The sequence below is a fragment of the Mustela lutreola genome, chromosome 5 (genome assembly GCF_030435805.1).
Source record: "Mustela lutreola isolate mMusLut2 chromosome 5, mMusLut2.pri, whole genome shotgun sequence".
Lineage (NCBI taxonomy): Eukaryota > Metazoa > Chordata > Mammalia > Carnivora > Mustelidae > Mustela > Mustela lutreola.
In genome coordinates this window covers 105202039-105224427 of record NC_081294.1, presented here as the reverse complement: position 1 = coordinate 105224427, position 22389 = coordinate 105202039, and the positions used below count along the sequence as shown (strand labels likewise).

At 40.4% G+C, this 22389-nt stretch overlaps 2 protein-coding genes across 2 annotated transcripts in view; one reads left to right on the top strand and one right to left on the bottom strand.

The window, feature by feature from the left end:
• The window catches only part of SCAMP1 (secretory carrier membrane protein 1), a 115806-nt gene extending 100798 nt beyond the window's left edge, over positions 1–15008 (bottom strand). The window contains exon 1 of the mRNA XM_059175308.1: positions 14819–15008. Coding sequence (XP_059031291.1) covers positions 14819–14875 — 57 coding nt within the window. The 5' untranslated portion in view covers positions 14876–15008. The remainder of the gene's footprint in view (positions 1–14818) is intronic.
• Positions 15009–15135: 127 nt separating this feature from the next.
• Positions 15136–22389, top strand: part of AP3B1 (adaptor related protein complex 3 subunit beta 1) — a 352698-nt gene continuing 345444 nt past the window's right edge. Inside the window, exons 1-3 of the mRNA XM_059175303.1 lie at positions 15136–15271; positions 15872–15906; positions 16229–16291. The gene's annotated coding sequence lies outside the window, so the exon portion shown is untranslated. The remainder of the gene's footprint in view (positions 15272–15871; positions 15907–16228; positions 16292–22389) is intronic.

Genomic DNA, 22389 nt, shown 5'->3' with positions numbered 1-22389 from the left:
AAAGTTTGCAATGTTAGACTACCATAGAAGAAATCCTCAAAATTCTTTCCTAGTGCTGTCCAACCTCCAGTCACAAATTTTAAACTGAGAAGGCAAGACTGACATCAACTAACTGTAAATGAAAATTATTCTGTTAAAATAAATAATAAAAATAACATTTATTATAAATATTAAAAACAATTTTGATAACATTCTTGAATTATGGGTCAATTTTTTAAATTAACATATAATTTATTATTTGTTTCAGGGTACAGGTCTGTGATTCATCAGTCTTACACTGTTCATAGCACTCACCATAGCACATGTCCTCCTCCTCACTGCCCACCACCCCATCCATCCCATTCCCCCTCCACTCCAGCAACCCGTGGGTTATTTCATGAGACCAAGTGTCTCTTAAGGTTTGTCTCCCTCTCTGGTTTCATCTTGTTTCATTTTTCCCTCCCTTCCCCTATGATCCTGTCTTGTTTCTCAAATTCCTTAAATCAGTGAGATCATATAATTTTCCCTCTCTGATTGACTTATTTTGCTTAGCACAATATCCTCTAGTTCCATCCACATTGCAAATGGCAAGATTTTTGTTTTTTGATGGCTGCATAATATTCCATTGTGTGTGTGTGTGTAAATACATATATATGCATATATACATATATACATACATACTACATCTTCTTTATACAGTCTTCTGTTGATGGACATCTAGGATAAGTGAATTTTATTGATGAGATTTTCAATTTTCAACTCCAATTAAACTCTTAGGATACCACTGGTATTATTCTAACTTAAATATCATAAATAAGAACGGTGAACTGTAGCCCATTTTTAAGAGATTATTTTTAAAAGAGTAGAATTTTTGAGGGCCAAAATAAAAGAACAGAGTTATTAGGGAGGAAGCCTTTGCAGTGACAAAGCACTAAAATTCAGACAACCAAGGTCAGGTCTAGGGCAAACCACTTATGTTTGGCCTTGACTTCTCAACTAGGACTGGCCCAACAAATACTAGCACCCTTGAAGAATCTAAAGGAACACAAACTTTTATGATATGAGTAAGTCTTGGGCAAGTACAGCAAAGGGAATGTAATCAATCATATTATAATAGTGTTGTATGGTGAAAGATGGTAGCTTATACTATGCTCACCACAAGTGTAACATAGACTTATAGAATCACTATGTTGTACACCTGAAACTAATGTAACATTGTGTGTCAACTATACATCAATTAAAAAAAAAACATGAACTTCTCTAAATTAATAAGCTAAGAATATGGTTCACTGTAATTAAATCAATTTCTTGAATTACTATTAACACTACTTACTATGATCTAATTAAAGCCACCATGCATCAAGCACTTATTACATGCTAAATATATGATCATCTAATCCAATTAACAACCCTATGGGGAAGGTCCTATTATCCTGCTTTACAGAAGGGTAAGTAGACATATGGAGAGGCTAAGTAACATTCCAAGGTCTTATAGCAAGTTAGTGGCAAAGCCAGGATCAAATGTAGGTTTTTTTTTTTTTTTTAAACTCTTGAGCAGATTTTGTAAGAGAATGTTCTTGTTTTTTTATAAAATATATACTGAAGTATTGGGAGGTAAAGAGGCATCATATCTGTGATTTAGTCTCAAATGCCTGCAAAATACAAATGTGTGATATGCATATATACACACATATGTATGATAAAGAAATATGATAAAATGTCAAAATGGCGGGACGCCTGGGTGGCTCAGTGGGTTAAAGCCTCTGCCTTCGGCTCAGGTCATGATCCCGGAGTGCTGGGATCGAGCCCTACATCGGGCTCTCTGCTCCTCGGGGAGCCTGCTTCCTCCTCTCTCTCTGCCTGCCTCTCTGCCTACTTGTGATCTCTGTCAAATAAATAAATAAAATTTTAAAAAAAATTTTAAAAAAAAATGTCAAAATGGTAACTTTCAGGGAATCTGAATAAAAGATACATGGGGTAAAAAAAAAATTGAACTTTTGAGCAGAAACCTTTAACTACTACCCTCTGCTGTCTCTGTATGAGAGCCTCAAGTCCAAAGTCCCAATACAAAACAAGAATTTGGTGTCAGAAATGCAATCAACAAGCAAACAGAGGGTCATCAGTAATGGACTAGTAATAAGATTTAAATTCTAATGCCAATTCTGTACCACCTACACCTGGGTAGAAGATACTGAGCAAGATAGCAATGAAAATGAAATAGCGCTTTTTTTTTTTAAAGATTTATTTATTTATTTATTTATTTGACAGAGAGAGAGATCACAAGTAGGCAGAGAGGCAGGCAGAGAGAGAGAGGGGAAGCAGGCTCCCCGCCGAGCAGAGAGCCCGATGCTGGACTTGATCCCAGGACCCTGAGATCATGACCTGAGGCGAGGGCAGCGGCCCAACCCACTGAGCCACCCAGGCACCCCGAAAATGAAACAGCTTTTAATCAAGAAGAAATTATTTCTCATTTGGCAATCATCCTATCTCTGGGCTTTTTTCATCCACAGAATGAGTTCTGAGTAAATCCATTATAAGATTTTCCTTTCCCAGCCACAAAAATTTGATTCCATTTTTCAAAACTACATAAAACATTATTTCCAAAATGAATTTCCAATCCAATCAATAAGCATATTAATATGTTAAAACATATTAAAAGGTATGAAGGTTTTCTTATCACTTATTAATTTTTCTATCCTTTGAGTAAACTGCACTCATTCTGGCTCTTACTCATATTTATACTGACTTATAAAAGCCATATTATATAACTAATGTCTGATGACTGTTTTACTTTTTTTTACATTCTAAACATTTTTGTCTACATGTTAGATGAATAAACTTCAGGATATAAATTTCTTCATTATCTACTGAATAAATGAGTAACTAATGGAACAAGGAGCATAAAATAATTAATAAATGTTGACTATGTGAAAACAGCCACACTGTAATAACTCAAGAGTGGATCTCAGAAACAACCACATAACAATCTATTTTGCAGATTATATATTTCTAGTTATTCCAAGTTTCTTGATACACAATAAAAACTATTCAAATTCCATAAACTCTTTCATTTAGCCGATCACAACCACTAGAATCAAGCAGGAGCTAAAAAAAAAAAAAAAAAACTGAATCCAGCAAAATTATTTTACAACAGCTGATAAAAACAAGTAAGCCATTACAGTTAACATTATCTAAGAAGATTATCCTCAGAAATTATTTTCATGACAGTTCAAATGAAGATGCTGGTAAAGGGCTCCTAACCTAAAAGTGAAGGAAAAGAAATGCTGAAGACTAAAAAAGCAATAGAAGCCAAATAGTTTTGGATCATTTACTTCATTCCGCCTACCCTACGAGATGGGGTTTGGAGAGCTTCCAGGTCAAACTTATGGAGGTACTGGGAGACAGGTATGCCTCGAGGCCAGATGTTCACCCCTCAGGCCTTGCCCTGGGCATCTCCTCTGTTTGGCCATTCCTGAATTGTAGCCCTCATAATTAACTGGTAATCTGATCATTCATTAAAAATGGTAAAGTCCAAAGGAACTAAGATGGCAGAGTAGCAGGAGGACCCCAGGCTTGCCTGGTCCCTGGAACTCAGCTAGATAAATATCAATTCATTTTGGACACCCAAGAAATCGTTCTAAAAACAGAATTGCAAAAATAGAGGGAGATAAAAGACCACATCATGCAAGGCTGGAGATGTGGAGACATGATCTGGGGGGAGAAGAGGATCACAGGTGCCTCGGAGGGGAGGGAACACTGTCATGGAGAGAAGTGAGAGAGAGCGAGAGAGAAGAGTGCACAGGGGATCACAGAAAGAAGACACCTCCCCAAAGCCAGTGACTGGGAAAATGAGAGGGCTGATTTTTGTAAGTTTTTACAAACACAGGGCTCAAACACTAGAATTTTAGAGGACCACGGCACGGCGGGTGTGGAGCCCAGCTGGTGATGCAGTGCTCCTGTGGAGAACTAGTACAGATAGCCCAGGGCAGACAACATGATCTGAGGATCCCCTAGGACACATTGGGAGAGATGATTCCCCCTTCTTGGAGCACATCTAAAAGAGGTGGTTTGCCTCTCTGGGGACAAACATGTTGGCAGATGCCATTACTCTCTCCCACCTCCCAGCATAAACTAACTTCAGTGAACAGCACAGTGCCAAGAGTGGCATAAATCACTTACACCAAGTCCTGGCCCTGTGCACTCAGCAGGTGCCGCTTTTCTCAGGCAAGTGTGTCTTGCCTGAGAATCAGCACAGCAGGCCTCTCCCCGAGAAAAGCAGCACAAACCCCCGCCCCCCAACACATACACACCACATCTACTGACCACAGAGTTCTGCACAGCTTCAGCTGGAGTGGATACAGCATCAGGTCTCTTTTAGCAAGCAGATCAGAGCACACCTAGTTAAAACTTACCAGATGCTGGCCCATGTCCAAACACTCCCCACTGCAGGCAAGGAAAAACACTGCAGAGGACTGACCTCAGGGAAAGAGCAAGCAAAACACAGCAACACAGCACACACAGCATACATCGGAGACACTTCCTGAAGCACCAGGCCCTGAACAGTATATGACCTCTTCTTTATAAAGACAATACTCGGGACGCCTGAGTGGCTCAGTGGGTTAAGCCGCTGCCTTCAGCTCAGGTCATGATCTCAGGGTCCTGGGATCGAGTCCCGCATCGGGCTCTCTGTTCAGCAGGGAGCCTGCTTCCCTCTCTCTCTCTGCCTGCCTCTCTGTCTACTTGTGATTTCTCTCTGTCAAATAAATAAATAAAAATTAAAAAAAAAAAAAAAAAAAAAAAAAAAAAAAAAAAAAAATAAAGACAATACTCTCAGGAACAGGAAACATAATAGGTTTTCCTAACACACAAAAGAAGATGGAGATGAAAATGCCAAGACAGAGGAATTCATCCCATAGAACAAGAAAAGGTCACAGCCAGGCATCTACTTGAAATAGACATAAGAAATATGCTTGATCCAGAATTTATTTTTTAAAGATTCTATTTATTTTAGGGAAAGAGAAAGTGTGTAAGCACAAGTGGGGTAAAGAGGCAGAGGGAGAAGCAGAACCCCCGCACTCCCTAAGTCCAATGTGGGGCTTAATCCCAGAACCCCAAGATCATGACCTGAGCTGATGTTAGATGTTTAACTAGCTGAGCCACCCAGGTGCCCCTCGATCCAGAATTTAAAGCAACAATCATAAGGATATCAGGTGGGCTTAAGAAAAGCATAGAAGAGGGGCGCCTGGGTGGCTCAGTGGGTTAAGCCGCTGCCTTCGGCTCAGGTCATGATCTCAAGGTCCTGGGATCGAGTCCCGCATCGGGCTCTCTGCTCAGCAGGGAGCCTGCTTCCTTCTCTCTCTCTCTGCCTGCCTCTCAGTGTACTTGTAATTTCTCTCTGTCAAATAAATAAATAAAATCTTTAAAAAAAAAAAAAAAAAAAAAAAAAAAAAAAAAAAAGAAAAGCATAGAAGACACCAGGGAGTCCCTTATGCAGAAACCAAAGACCTCAGGCTCAACTAAATAACACCGTAAACTGAGGTATGAAACCAACTGGATGTAATGGATGGAAGGATGCAGAGGAATGAATAAGTGACACAGAACATAAAATTATAAAAAATAAAGAAGCTAAAAAGAAAAGAAAAATATTAGATTGTGAATACAGACTCAGGGAACTTAAAGACTCCTTAAGGCAAAGTAATATTCCTATAATAAGGATCCCAAAAGAACAGAAGGAAAATGGGGCAGAAGGTTTAATTGAAGAAATTATAGTTGAAAACTTCTCTAATTTGGGGAAGAAAACAGACATTCAAATCCAGGAGGCAGAGAGAACTCCCACCAAAATCAACAAAAGCAGGCCAACACCAAGGCAAATCAGTTAAATTTACAAAATACAGAAATTTTAAAAATCCTAAAAGCAGTAAGTGAAAAGAAATCCCTAACTTATAAGGGAAGACAGATAGGTTAGCAGCAGATCTCTCCACAGAAACTCAGCAGGCCAAAGAAGTGGCAGGATATATTCAATGTGCTAAATAGGAAAAATATGCAGTCAAAATACTCTATCTAGGAAGGCAGTCACTCAGAATAGATGGAGAGATGAAGTGTTTCCCAGACAAACAAAAACTAAAGGACTTCGTGACCACTAAACAAGTCCTGCAAGAAATATTAAAGGGGACTCTTTGTCGTTTTTGGTCTTTCTCTCTCACTCAAAGACTAGAAAGATACAGAGAAAATATCTAGAAACAACAACTTAACAGGTAATACAATGGCACTAAATTCTTATCAGTAATCATTCTGAACATAAATGAACTAAATGCTCCAGTCAAAAGACACTGGGTACCAAAATGGATTAAAAAAAATAAGACCCAACTACATGCTACCTACAAGAGACTCATTTTAGACCTAAAGACACTTGTAGATTGAAAGTCAATTGATGGATAAATATTTATCATCTAATGGAAGTCAAAGAAAGCTGGAGTAGCCATCCTTATATCAAATTACATTTTAAATCAAAGACTGTAACAGAAGAAGAAGGGCACTATATCATAACAAAGGGGTCTATCCAACAAGAAGATCTAACAATTATAAATATTTATGCCCCCAACTTTCAAACACCCAAATATATTAGACAATTAGTAACAAACATAGGCACTCATTGATAATAATAATGGGGGATTTCAACACCCCACTTAGAGCATGAACAGATCATCTAAGCAGAAAAGCAAAATGCAAACAATGGCTTTGAATGATACACTGGACCAGATGGACTTAACAGATATATTCAGAACATTTCATCACGGGACATTCTCCAGAACAGATCACATACTGGGTCACAAATGAGGCCTTAACAAGTACAGAAAGACTGAGGTCATACCATGCATATTTTCCCAACCATAATGCTATGAAACTTCAAGTCAATCACAAGAAAAAAATTTGGAAAGACCACCAATACATGGAGGTTAAAGAATATCCTACTAAAGAATGAACGGGTTGACCAGGAAATTAAAGAATTAAAAAAAAAAATACATCAAAACAAATGAAAATGAAAACATGACGGTCCAAAACCTTTGGGATGCAGCAAAAGCAGTCATAAGAAAGAATTATATAGCAATACAGGTCTACCTCAGGAAGCAAGAAAAATCTCAAATATACAACCTTACACCTATAGAAACTACAAAAAGAAATGAAGCCTAAAGCCAGCAGAAAAGTGAATAAATATTAAAGCAGAAATAAATGATACAGAAATAAACAAGAAACAGAAGAAAAGACCAATGAAACCAGGAGCTTGTTCTTAGAATGAATAAAACTGATAAATCCCTAGCCACACTTATCAAAATGGAAACAGAAAGGACCCAAAGAAACAAAATTACAACTGGACACCTGGGTGGCTCAGTCAGTTAAGCATCCAACTCTTGATTTCAGCTCACGTCATGATCTCAGGGTCAGGAGACTGAGCCCTTTGTCAGGCTCCGTGCTCCATCTGGAGTGTGCTTGAGATTCTCTCTCTTCCTCTCCCTCTGTCTCTCCCCCTACTCATTCTCTCTCTCTCTAATAAATAAATAAAATCTTAAAAAAAAAAATAAAACCACAAGTTGGAGAGATCACAACCAACACCACAGAAATAAAACAATTTTAAGAGAATATTATGAAAAATTATATGCAAATAAACTAGGCAATCTGGAAGAAATGAATAAATTCCTAGAAACATATAAACTGAGCCAGGAAGAAATAAAAAAATTAAGCACACCAATAACCAGCAAGAAACTGAATCCATAATCAAAGTCTCCCAACAAACAATGGTCTAGAACCAGACAGCTTCCTAGGAAATTCAACCAAACATTTAAAGACTTAACATCTATTCTTCTCAAACTGTTCCCAGTAATAGATGTGGAAGAAAAACTTCCAAACTTATTCTATGAGGCCAGCATTACCTTGATTCCAAAACCAGACAATTAAAAAAGAGAATTACAGGCCAGTATCACTGATGAACATGAATGCAAAAATTCTCAACAAAATACTAGCAAACTGAACACAATAGTGCATTAAAAGAATCAACCATCACAATCAAATGGGATTTATTCCTGGGCTGCAGGGGCGGCTTGGATATTCACAAACCAATGTGATACACCACAGTAACAAAAGAAAGAGTAAGAACTATATGATCCTGTCAATAGGTGCAGAAAAAGCATTTGACAAAATACAGCGCCCTTTCCTGATAAAGTCTCAACAAGGTAGGGATAGATGGAACATACCTCAACATCATAAAGGCCATATACGAAAGACCCACAGAGAATATCATCCTCAATAAGGAAAGACTGGTAGCTCTTCCTCTATGGTCAGGAACAAGACAGGGATGTCCACTCTTACCATTGTTATTTAACATAGTACTGGAACTCCTAGTCTTAGCAATCAGACAACAACAACAACAACAACAAAAAGTCATCCAAATCAGCAAGAAAGAAGTCAAATTTTCACCATTAAAAGAAGATATGAGGGGTGCCTGGGTGGCTCAGTGGTTTAAAGCCTCTGCCTTCGCCTCGGGTCATGATCCCAGGGTTCTGGGATTGAGCCCCGCATCGGGCTCTCTGCTCAGCGGGGAGCCTGCTTCCTCCTCTCTCTCTGTCTGCCTCTCTGCCTACTTGTGATCTCTCTCTGTCAAATAAATAAATAAAATATTAAAAAAAAAAGAAGATATGATACTCCCTCCATATAAGAAACCCAAAAGACTACCAAAAAAATTTGCTATAACTGATACAAAATTCACTAAAGTTGCAGGATACAAAAATCAACTTATAGAAATCTGTGGAATTTCTATACACCAATAATGAAGCAGCAAAAACAGAAATCAAAGAATCAATCCCATTTACAATTGCACAAAAAACCCTGAGATACCTAGGAATAAACCTAACCAAAGAGGTAAAAGATCTGTACTCTGAGAACTGTGGAATATATATGAAGGAAATTGAAGAGAAGACAAAGAAATGGGAAAACATCCCATGCTTATGGATTACAAGAACAATTATTGTTAAAATGCCTAGGGTATCTAAAGCAATCTACACATTCAAAACAACCCCTATCAAAATATCATCAGGGTTTTTCACAGAGCTAAAACTAACAACCCTAAAATTTGTATGGAACCAAAAATGACCCCAAATAGCCAAAGCAATCTTGAAAAAGAAAGGCAAACTTCAGAAAACAGTGTGGAAGTTCCTCCAAAAATTAAAAATAGAGCTACCCTATGACCCAGCAATTGCACTACTGGGTATTTACCCCAAAAGATACAGATGTAGTGAAAAGAAGGGCCACATGCACCCCGATGTTCATAGTAGCAATGTCCACAGTATTGCTGTGCTAAAGTGTGGAAAGAGCTAAGATGTCCCTTAACAGATGAACGGATAAAGAAGATGTGGTCCATATATACAACAGAATATTACTCAGCCATCAGAAAGGATGAATACCCACCATTTGCATCAACATGGATGGGACTGGAAAAGATTATGCTATGTGAAATAAGTCAAGCAGAAAAAGAGAATTACCATAAGGTTTCACTTATATGTAGAATGTAAGGAATAGCATGGGAGGGCATTAGGAGTAGGAAGGGAAAAATGAAGGGGGAGAATCAGAGGGGGAGATGAACCATGAGAGACCATGGACTCCAGGAAACAAACTGAGGGTTTTACAGGAGAAGGGGGTGGGGGGTTGGGTTAGCCCAGTGATGGATATTAAGGAGGGCATGTGTTGTGATGAGCACTGGGTGTTATATGCAAACAATGAATCATGGAACACAATATCAAAAACTAATGATGTGGGGCACCTGGGTGGCTCAGTGGGTTAGCCTCTGCCTTCAGCTCAGGTCATGATCTCAGGATCCTGGGATCAAACCCCGCATCGGGCTCTCTGCTCAGAGGGGAGCCTGCTTCCCCCTCTGTCTCTGCCTACTGCTCTGCTTACTGGTGATCTCTCTGTGTCAAACAAATAAATAAAATCTTAAAAAAAAAAAAAAAAACTAATGATGTACTGTATGGTGATTAACATAATTTAAAAAAAGAAAAAGAAGGGCAAAGCTGAAAGCTTCACAATTCTAGACTTCAAGTTATATGACAAAGCTGTAGTGATCAAGACAGTATGGTCATGGCACAAAAACAAAGATCAATGGAACAGAATAGAAAGATCAATGGAACAGAATAGAAAATCCAGAAATGGATCCACAACTCTATGGTCAACTAATCGACAAAACAGGAAAAAACATCCAATGGAAAACAGTCTCTTCAACAAATGCTGTTGGAAAACCTGGACAGTTACATGCAAAAGAATAAAAATGAACCACTTTCTTACATTATACACAAAAAATAAATTCAAAATGGATGAATGACCTCAATGTGAGGGAGCAGTCATCAAAATCCTAGAGGAGAACACAGCTAGCAACCTCTTTGACATGGGCTGTACCAACTTCTTACCAGATACATCTCTAGAGGTAAGAGAAACAAAAGCAAAAATGAACTATTGGGACTTCATCAAGAAAAAAAGCTTCTGCACAGCAAAGGAAACATTCAACAGAACTAAAAAGCAATCTTCTGAATGGAAGAGGATATTTACAAATGACATATCTGATAAAGGGTTAGTGTTCAAAATCTATACATGACTCACCAAACTCAACACCCAAAAAATAAATAATCCAGTCAAGAAATGGGCAGAAGTCACGAATAGACACTTTCCCAAAGAACACATCGAGATGGCTAATAGATACGTGAAAAGATGCTCACCATCACTCAACTTCAGGGAAATACAAATCAAAACTACTATGAGGCTATCACCTCACACCAGGCAGAATGGCTAAAATTAGCAAAATTAAAATTAACAGGAAACAAGTGGTGGCAAGGATATGGAGAAAGGGAACCCTCTAGCACTGTTGGTGGGAATGCAAACTGGTGCAGCCACTCTGGAAAAACAGTATGGAGGTTCCTCAAAAAGTTAAAAATAGAACTACACTATGACCCAGTAACTGCACTATTAGGTATTTACCCAAAGGATCCAAAAATACTGATTCGAAAGGACATATGCCTCCTGATGCTTATATCCGCTTTATAAACAATAGCCAAATTATGGAAAGTGCCCAAATGTTCACTAAATAATGGATAAAGAAGCTGTATGTAGTACATATCTATGATGGAACATTACTCAGACATCAAAAAATGAAATCCTGCCACTTGCAACGTGGATGGAGCTACAGTGTACTATGCTAAGTGAAACGAGTTAGTCAGAGAAAGACAAATTCCATGTGATTTCACGCATATGTGGAATTTAAGAAATAAACATTAACATAGAGGGAAAAGAGACAGGCAAATCACAAAATGGAGTCTTAACAATAGAAAACAAACTGAGGGTTGCTGGAGGGGAGGCAGGCAGGGGGATGGGTATTAAGGAGGGCACTTGTTGTGGTACTGTATTTAAGTGATAAATCATAAAATTCTACTAATGAAACTAATATGACACTATATCTAGAATTTAAATACAAAACTTAAAATCTCATAGGTTTTGTTTTACGGTTTCGGGGATTTGGTTTGGTTTTTTTGTTTCTTCAGAGAAGGAGAAAGAAGAGTGGGGGAGGGACAGACAAAGAGGGGAAGAGAGAATCCTAAACAGGCTCCACACCCTGTGTGGATGCCAGGCTCAATTTCCCAACTCTGAGACCACGACCTGAGCCAAAATCAAGAGTTAGATGTTTAAGTCAGGCACCAGAGCCACCTAGGTGCCCCAAAAATCGAATAACTTTTAACCAAGAAATTAGGAAGGTTGCCAAATATGAAATACCACAGTTTGAAAATAAGAAATTTTTCAATACTGCAATATTGAAAATGAGAACAGATCTGAAAAGAAAGGACCATAAGTTAACAAAAAGATAAAGCCGGGAACTTTTTTTTTTTTAATTATCATTTTTTTTTAATTTACAGAGATCACAAGTAGGCAAAGAGGCAGGTTGGGCAGGGAGGAGGGGGAGGCTCCCTGCTGAGCAGAGAGCCCGATATGGGGCTCGATCACAAGACCCTGAGATCATGACCTGAGCCAAAGGCAGGTCCACTGAGCCACCCAGGCGCCCCAAAGCCAAGAACTTTCATATTTAAGTAGAGAGGACAAGAAATGCTAATTCAAAAATCAATTAAAAAAAAAATTTTTAATTTTTTTTTTCTATTTCAAAAATCACACGTAAGAAGAAAGACTATGCAGTAGATGTAAAGCTTCACTTTAAGTAGCAGGGCAGGGAGACACAAAAGGAAAGATAAACGGTCATATATACAGTCCTGTGACAGTCACCAAAAACAGGGTAAGGCCATAAACTAGGAATATGTGTACAGCCAAATCTTCTTTAGGCCTAGATTATCCATCCCTTGAAACATTTTATGGATTTAAATAGTCATTGTCCTCTGAGTGTATCCACCTTATAAGCAACAAAAAAGTTTTGTAATTTTATGCCACCACAAATGAGTATTTAAAACTACTTTTGGGGGGGCACCTGGGTGGCTAAGTCTGTTATGCACCTGCCTTGGGCTCAGGTCATGATCCTGGGTCCTGGGTTTGAGCCCCACCTTGGGCTCCCTGCTCAACAGGGAGCCTGCTTCTCTCTCTTCTGCTCCCCCTGCTTGTGTTCTCACACTGTCAAATAGAAAAATAAAATAAAACTAGTTTGGAGGGGCACCTGGGTGGCTCACATGGTTAGGTGGCCTACTCTTAAATTCAGCCCAGGTCATGATGTTAAGGTTGTGGGATTGAGCCTCACCTCAGGCTTCACTGAGTGTGGAACCTGCTTGGGATTCTTCCTATGCCCCTCCCTCCTCACGTGCTTGCCCTCCCCCTCTGAAATAAAAATAAATAAATCTTTAAAACTACTTTTGGGAAAAAAAATTAAAAATGAAACCACTTTTGGGTTTAGAATTACTACAAAGACCATACCTATGGCAGAAAAGCAAAGTGTCATGGCAACATCACATGTCACAAAAAAGCAGTCCAGGTTAAGAAGAAAACAATGTCTTGCGCTTACAAGGGACTCAGCTAACACAAAATGAGTCATGAAATGGAATGCCCAAATAGAAAAGAGCCAAACTGTCAGATGCTGAATAAATAACATCAAACAAGTATCTGAATTAGAAAAAGCTAACAGGTTCTCAATATTATACCTTCAAAATATCTTAAAATGACACCTATTTTGCAAGTTATGAAACGTGTATTCAGATTGTCTATAATTAAAGAATAATCAGATTTTCCACAAGATGGAATGCTGGAATACCAAATACTAAATAGGGGGGCAGGGGTGTGGAAGGGAGGAAAGTACTCTCCTTAAAGTGCAACCTTATCAGTTATAAAAGTCTGAAAAGTTTCGGGCCGTTTGCACAGAATCTTCTTAAAGGACACTAGGAGCAAAAGCAGACTGAATTGACTCTACATTCCTACACAGTGAATCAAGTTGTCAAGAACCATCATCATTTAATTATAATAATCCCCCATGAAATTAAAAGGCCAATAATTTTTTAAAAAGAGATTTTTCCCTTCCAGAATTTTTTTTAAGGTTTTATTTTTAAATAATTTCTACACCCAACATGGGGCTTGAACTCACAACCCCAAGATCAAGAGTAGCATGCTCCATGGACTGAGCCAGGCGGGTGCCACCCCCTTCCAGGATTCGTACTAAGAGACAAAACCAGGAGTAATGAGATGTAAACTCAAGGCAAAAGTGACACTTGTGAGACCACAAAATAAAGTTACTCTTTCATATTGTTTGAGTACAAATTAAAGTTACTATTGCACATATCCAGAAAAAAAAAAACTTTGACCAACAGTTGGAAACAAATTATACTTGTAAGCAGCTGAGGCTCATTAAGAAACCTAGACTATTATTCTTTAAATAGTTATTTACTCATGCAGCAGTTTAAGCATAGATCATAAACATCTTAGCCTTCTCCCTCATTGCCCGTTTCTGTGCCAAGCCCTTCCAAAGCCGGGGCTGGTAACGTTCACTCCAAGAAGGAAAGAAGCTCATGGACGAAATGCTATCCTCACACAGCCCAGAGAACCGGTGACGCACCAGGAGCTTGGAAAACATCCCGTCGTTCACCTTACTAAGAGCAGTTAGGTAAGAAGATGGTCGTCCACGTGCACTATTGTTTCCCAGGTGTGTTTATTTATTTTTCACTTCGGCTTCGATATCAATACTCTCAACCTCAATCAAATGGCGGGGGGCGGAGGGGGGGAGCAGCGCCGCTGGTGGTATGTGGACGCAACACAAGTTTAAAAAATAAAAACACAGGCTTTTTTTTTTTTTTTTTAATTGCAGCGTACTCGACGCCCTCACCTCTCTTCTACACCTCTGCCATCACCCCCAACGCAGCCCTTCGCCGCCGCTGCGGGTCCCCATGACAACCCCACCCGAAGGCGATCCCCTCCGCCGCCTCCCGGCTCCCGGCCCCCGCCCGGGCCCGGCCCGCCACACTCGCCTGTCAACTGACAACTCCACCTGCCCTGAGCTCTACTCTCCCCGCTCCCGAGAGACGGGCCGGGAACCCTCCCGACGCGCGGGCCCACTCCCGGGCGACGGCACGACCGTCCCCAGTCGGGAATGTGCGGAGGGGGCGGCGGGAGAGGGAGCCGAGGACGTTCCACTCCAACCCCCAAACAAGCGGTGCGAGGGCCGGGGCGCGACCCTCAAATGGGGAGCGGGCCGTCCCCGAGCCTCTGTCTACGCGGCTAAGGGGAGCCGAGGGGCGGGCTCGGTGGGCGCGAAGGAACTTGCCGTTTTCACAAACAACAACGCGTCGCGGCGGCGGAAGGCTGCTGGGGACCACACTCTCACCTTGAAAGGGTTGTTGAGATCCGGGTCCGCAAAGGGGTTACTGTCGAAATCCGACATCTCTCTGGCGCTTGGCGTCACCCACCGGACCCAGGCGCAGAGAGGGAGACGAGGCGAGGCCGCCGCCCCCCTGCGCGCTCACGTCGCCGCCGCCGCCGCCGCCGAGCAGATCCGGGTGCAGCTCTCGGGGCCACCCAGCCGGCCGCGCCACTGAGCATGCCCGGTGCCACGGGCTCCCGGCCGGCGGCGCCGTTCCCGTTCGTGATCCCGTTCTTCCGGGCCTGGATCCAGCGTACCGGGCTTTGGCTGCGACCGAGTGGGGACCAGGGGCGGAGGGAGCCGGGAACGGAGAGTGGGAGTGACCCGTCCTAGGTTCCTTGGGCCCAAGATTACGCGTCTTGCGGAGGAATGAGTTTGGCTAGAATTATATTACTATCCATTTAGGATTGGCTGCCGGTAAGCGATCGTGACTTGGGAAAGAGGTGGTATTCTATGAGCAAGACACACACTGACCCCATTTCCCCAGGTTGGGAAGGAGGCGTGAGAAGTACGCTGCACACCCGGGGAGGGGGCAGCTATTTAACCACGCTTCCAGCACATGGCTGGAGAGGCTCCGGCAGCTGGAGAAGCTCCGCACCTGGCTCCAAAGACAATGTCCCGTGGGGACCTGACCTCGCTAATGAGTTCTGCACACACACCCCACCTGACCCCACCTGGGAATCGCAGCCTCTTGCCTTCCGGTCCCTGGACTCTAGGTTACTGATAAATCACGGAGACCAGTCTCGAGTTACCGATCCGGAATGGCTCTACAGGGGTTTTGGAAAGTGAAAAGATCCAGTAGTAGGTTCCAGCCTCTGCTCCCATTCTCCGGAATCTGCAAAATGGCTACTTTTCCGGAAATGAATGGGGATGGGATGAGGGTGAAACGAATTTAGAAATCAAGGTCCTCAAGTTAATGTTAGTGGTTAGTGGTGATAAAAGGATGTTTTTACTGTTGTTTTTACTTTAAGGCATTTGGGCGCAAAATATACACCTCTGATTTTTTTCCTTTAACAGCCCCCAACAGCAGGGATGAGAGCACAGAAAAATGGGTACGTGTAAAGAATTTTTGTACTATTTGTTATCCTACCCCTGAAGTTAATGATAGGGCATCCCCTTCCCCACTTTCATCTTTCTGCTCTAACAGAAAAGCACTTAGCAGATGAAGCAACGAAGAGCCAGAATGCTCACTTGGTCTGTCCCTAGGTTTTGGGGAAAAAACTAGAATTAGTCTTACTAGCTTGTGAGGGGGCTGGGGAGAGGGGAGCTTGCACTATGCAAAGTCACCTGGGAAATAATACTTTTTCCCCACTCTGAAAACACTAGTTCTAGGAATGATTACAAAAACCAGATTTATTATAATCTCTTTGGCAGGATCCAAGTCGAAATATAGGATGAAGAAGCTGCTTCTAGGCACCTGACTAGGAGAGTCAGCTGGTAAGTGAGAACAGAGAAGATCACGGCAGAGCTTCAAGATCTTAGATATAAAAAAGAGCTAACGGATTCACCACCCTATCCTCCGCAGCTGCCTGGGGTTTGGTTCATTAGTTCAGTGCTCAAAACATGTGTCTGGTTCAAATCCCAGTTCTGATGGGTCTAGTGCTATCTCTTAATATCTTTGACTCTGTAAAGGGTTACTTGGAAATTACGTAAGAACTAGAAAAAGTGTCCTGCATGTATTTAGTACCTAACAAATATTGGTTGAATGTCTGAAAATGGCAAGAGGGCCCAGTCCACTGTTGTTATGTGTTTTTTTTCCTCAACTCTCCTAAGATTGACCTTGCCCACCTGATCTGCTTGTCTCACCACTTTGGCCCTTACTCCCTCCACCTGTCCTCCAAATGACTCAAATAATCAGAAGCTATTTATTATGCATCTACTATGTTCCAAGACAATGAGTATCAGCTTAGCCTGCATTGCAGGATGGAAATTTCCAATACAGTGTGTTTACAGCTAATGATATTATCACCTAATGCAAAGACTTAACAGACTTCACTGTTACAGAATCCTGTTAATGATGCAGACACCCACCTCTGCACATCTTTTATCTTTTAAATTCTGCTTTAAGGAATCTCAGATAGGGGGCCTTAATCTACATACATACTGGTGTTCTCAATTTTTTTCTCTTTATTCTTTGTTTTCCCTTCTCTCTTTCCCTACTTTAACAACCAGTATGATCCTTTCAACATTCTTATAACATTGTATATCTACATGCACATAATACATGATCATACACAATACATAATACATACTCATGTAGACATATTGCATATACAAAGTTTTAGCATTGTCTTGAAAATGGATCACATATAATATTTTCCTGAAACTTGTTTTTCTTATTAAATGGTATTTCTGGCAGTTTCTCAGTGAAATGTGCATTAGCAAAGAGATAGTCTAAGCTTTCTTACGTGAATACACCTCATAAATATTACTACTTTTTTAAAGTTTTTATTTATATATCTTAAGTAATTTCTACCCCCAAAGCGGGGATTGAACTTCACATGATCTTCTGGCTAAGCCAGCCAAGTATTCCAGTATTCTCACTTTTTGTGTGTACCATGACTATAGAAGTGAAAAGCGCTGGGAAGCGTTGCCTAGTGGAAATCCCTCCAAATCAAAAACTATGTGTTTATTTTATTCTCTTTAACAGTTGCAAGATCAGCATTTTTAAAGGACTCTGCTAGAAGTGATATGCTGGGGGCGCCTGGGTGGCTCAGTAGGTTAAGCCTCTGCCTTCGGCTCAGGTCATGGTCCCAGGGTCCTAGGATCTAGCCCAGCATAGGGCCCTCTGCTCAGCGGGGAGCCTGCTTCCCCCTCTCTCTCTGCCTGCCTCTCTGCTTGCTTGTGATCTCTCCCTCTCTCTGTCAAATAAATAAATTAAAAAAAAAAAAAAAAAAGTGATCTGCTGACCACACTTTAAGAACCCTGATATAAAGACGTTCAGACAGACACAGACCTGTACCCCTAGGGATAAAATTATATGCTTATGAAAAATAAAAAATTTTAAAAAAATAAAAAAATAAAGACATTCAGACATATGGTCCATGGGTGAGCTTACTGATTAGCTTTCATGAAATTTAGACTCCTAGGACATGAGAAATGAAAGGGAGCTGAGCTCCTTCAGGAGAAGAAACTGTCTTTGGACAGTTTACCTAATTTGCCTCGGTGGCAAAGGGAGTGAGTGAATAGAGGAACGAAGAACAAAACTCCATTCTCTCAGCTCACATTTCAGACATTAAATTGATAGATTTGGTTAGTGGTATATTTCATAAAGGAAGACAAAATGCTATGTGGAAGACAAAGTCATCATATGGGAGGCTTCACTGATTGGACTTGTTCATTTTCCAGGCCGTGCCCCTAAATTTGGTAGAACAAAGAATGAAGAATTAAAACTAGTTCTGGATCCAGATCTGCCATAAACCAGCTGTGTGACCTTTCTCAAATCAATTCCCCTCTCTGATCAGAAGTTTCACACTAATCATTCAGCAAGTATTTATGGAGCACCTACTAACTGATAAACAGTGTTTTAGATGTTAAAGATAAAGCAATGGATGAGATAAAAAATGTAGAGACTGTTCCCAGGAAACTTCCTAAAAGCCCTACAATATAGCTAAATATTTTGGGTCCTTTGGACAGCTCAAATATTTTATTAACCTGTGGCAATGTCTCACCCCTCCCTAACTCTGTTTTGTTTTTGTTTTTCCTTTAGGATATGCCTCACACCATTATCATGTTTCTTCTTCCTCAGTCAAACAAATTAAGTTTGAGAATCTGTTGGGTAGGGGTTATAAGCTACATTCCATGTTTTCTACACTGCTAGCATATAGCTGGTAAATGCTGATAAAATGTCAGGTTAGAAATTTACATTTTTTACTTCAAAAGGTTCATTGGACTCTGGATTCACTAATGTGTTAAAACTGAAATTCATCATCTGTCACAGTGGATCCTGTCTCGAGATTTTCTGCTGTGACTGCTGCTATTAACAAAGTATTCAAGAGGGGAACCTGGGTGGCTTAGTCCTTAGGCGTCTGCCTTCAGGTCAGGTCATGATCCCAGGGTCTTGAGATCAAACCCCGCATCAGGTTCCCTGCTCTGTGGGAAGCCTCTTTGGTCTCCCTCTCCCACTCTCCTTGCTTGTATTCCCTCTCTCTGTCTCTGTTAAATAAATAAATAAAATCTTTTTAAAAAATTGTTTAAAAAAAGAAAAAAGTATTCAAGAAATGATTGTTTACAGTTAACATTTCTTAGTTTATAAAAAGAAATCCCACATAACATCTTTGCTCAGAATAAGCCCAAATACAAGATTAAGAACAACCATTTTAGTAGTCAATATAAACAGAGTTGTGCAAGTACTATGATAAAATTTTCTGGATTGAAACTCTAAATTCCAAGCAATGATGTCATAGAAACGTTGTAATGGTATGGGCCAATGAAATGCAAAAACTAACTGTGGGGCGCCTGGGTGGCTCAGATGGTTAAATGTCAGAGGGGAACCTACTTCTCCCTCTCTCTCTCTGCCCCCTCGTGTGCTTCTCTCAAATAAATAAATAAAATCTTTGAGGAAAAAAAAAAAGAACTAACTGTAGAGTTCATTTTATTGGCTAGAAGAGTCTGCATAAGAACATTATGGTGAAATTATCCTCATCTTGCAAGACAAAATGCATTTTGCAAAACATTATTATACATACATGTATGGGCACCTGGGTGGCTCAGTCGTTAAGCATCTGTCTGCCTTTGCCTTAGGTCATGATCCCAGGGTCCTGGGATCAAGCCCCCATCGGGCTCCCTGCTCTGCCAGAAGCCTGTTCTCCCTCTCCCACTCGCCCTGCTTGTGTTCCCTCTCTCACTGGTCTCTGTCAAAATAAATAAATAAATAATTTGAAAATACATACATGTATGTTATACACGCACACACACATATAATACCTAAATATTGAGGCATTAACCAGTGATCATATTTAAAATACTATAAAAAAGGAAAATTAAGTAAATTGTGTTGTAGTAAAATATATAAACTATATAGTAAATTCTATAGTATATAATATGTACTACATTATAGTATATACAGTAAATTATGTAGTACTATAGTAGTTATATAATAATAGTAAAACATATAATACATAGAAATATATATAGTAATGTGTAGTAATGTATATATAGTAATACATGAATATAGGAAAGTAGTAAAATAAGTGTTACAGTCCTACAACTCCTTTGGACACTAGTTTGAGAAGCAGAACTAGGACTACTGTTATTTTTATCTAGGTACATTTTCAGAAAACTGATTTTGGTTTTTTTCATGAACAATTAATTTTATAATTACACCTGGTATTACCTAATGTCTGTGCAATTTCATAAAAGTCTTCAAAGTCAGGGCAGTCTACATTTCTTAAGCTGCAAATTAGGCATAAATCTTCAGGGAACTCTTGTAAAAGAAGAAATAATCACAGCAATATAACCCATTTTCTAATCTCCCAAATCTGACTATTGGGTTTGGTTGTTTTTTCTTTTTTCTTTTTTTTTTTTAAGATTTTATTCATTTGGCAGAGACACAGCAAGAGAAGCAACGCAAGCGGGGGAGTGGGAGAAGCAGGCTTCCTGTGGAGCAGGGAGCCCGATGAGGGGCTCAAACCTGGACCCAGGGATCATGACCTGACCCAAAGGCAGATGCTTAACTACTGAGCCACTCAGGTGCCCCGACTATTGATTTTTTTTTTAAGATTTTATTTATTTATTTGACAGATCACAAGTAGGCAGAGGAGCAGGCAGGAGGACTGGGGGGAAGCTCCCTGCTGAGCAGAGAGCCTGATTGGGGGGAGGGGGAGCTTGATCCCAGGATCCTGAGATCATGACCTGAGCTGAAGGCAGCGGCTTAACCCACTGAGCCACCCAGGCGCCCACAACTTTATCTTTTGATCCTCTCTTTACATTTTCACAGCCCCTTTCTCATGGAAACTGACACATTGCCTTAGGAGCTTGATTACAATACAATAGAAAGCCACCACACAGTGGTGAGAGCAAACACAAAAAGGGAGAGCAAACTCTCCCTTTATCTTTAAGCACATCAATATCCCTGGACCAACCCTGGCCATCACGACATTCTTACCTTGAACCATCCTCATGAATCAAGAGATGGTTTCAAAGGTCAAAGCATAGATTTGTTCATATTCTTGGTTCTAAAAACTGCTGAATCCAAGGACCAGGCATTAGCTCCAACTTGTCTCATTGACTCCTTCCAAAAGCCCATAATTCATTCAAATAACAAGAGATATGCAATTTAGTCTCCATTGTATTAAATAGATACCTCCTATTGAGCAATAGTTAAAGACATTGGAGAGCCTTACCTTTCAACTATCAATTTCAAACTTCTCCCCTTTTTTTGGCTTCTGCATTTGACCTATAGTCTCTCCTGGCAGCTCCTAGTCAAGGAATTAGTTGATCCATCCTCTATAGAAACAGAGAACTCTGTTTCTATATTTATCATCTATAGAAATCACTACTTTATATTGGTAATGCAAAAATCAGATTTTGCCAAAATCAGGACCTTGATTTTGATGAAAGTGACAAGGAACTTGGGTATAAATAGCTTATTTGAGTGGTGTTCCCTGGAACCTAGAGTGAGGGAGAGGGAAGAACAAAACAGCTAGAGAGGAAAATCCAATAAATTAGTTATTTTTTTTTTTTTTTTTTTTTTTTTTTTTTTTAACGATTTTATTTATTTAACAGAGAGAGATCACAAGTAGACAGAGAGGCAGGCAGAGAGAGAGGAGGAAACAGGCTCCCTGCTGAGCAAAGAGCCCGAAGCGGGGCTTGATCCCAGGACCCTGGGATCATGACCTGAGCTGAAGGCAGAGGCTTTAACCCACTGAGCCACCCAGGTGCCCCAAATTAGTTATTTTTTAAAATATTTTTATTTGAGAGAGAGAGAGAGAGAGAGCACAAGCAGGGGGAGGGGCAGATAGAGAGGGAGAGAATCTTTAGCAGACTCCGAGCTGAGTGTGGAACCAAGTGTGGGGCCAATCCCACAATCCCAAGCTCGTGACCTGAGCCAAAACCAAGAGTTGGACACTTAACCAACTGGGCCACCCAGGAATCCCTCCAATAAATGAATTATTAAGCAATTTACAACTATAAGTAATTGGGGCTCATTCCCAGTGGGGATCCTCTGAAGAACCATGTAGAATATTTCTAATCGTTCTCCAATGGACAGAGGCATTTATCCACCAACTCCTAGTCCTTATTGGTAGGGAACTTCCCAGGCACCTTAAACACACACACACACACACATACACACACACACACACACACAGAGGCAATCCCTGAGGCAGTAAAGCTCAGAAACACAGTAAACACTAGTAGTGAGAAACCATCAACATACATGGTTACTGTCTACCAGAGCTCAAGTCAGAGGTTGCCAAAGGAATGCAACCATGGGCTTCAATGATGTCTATCACCCCTTTGGCAAACTTCTGTCTCCCTCCAGATGATACATACCACTGGGGCACACACCATACTTTTATTATTTTCACATACTT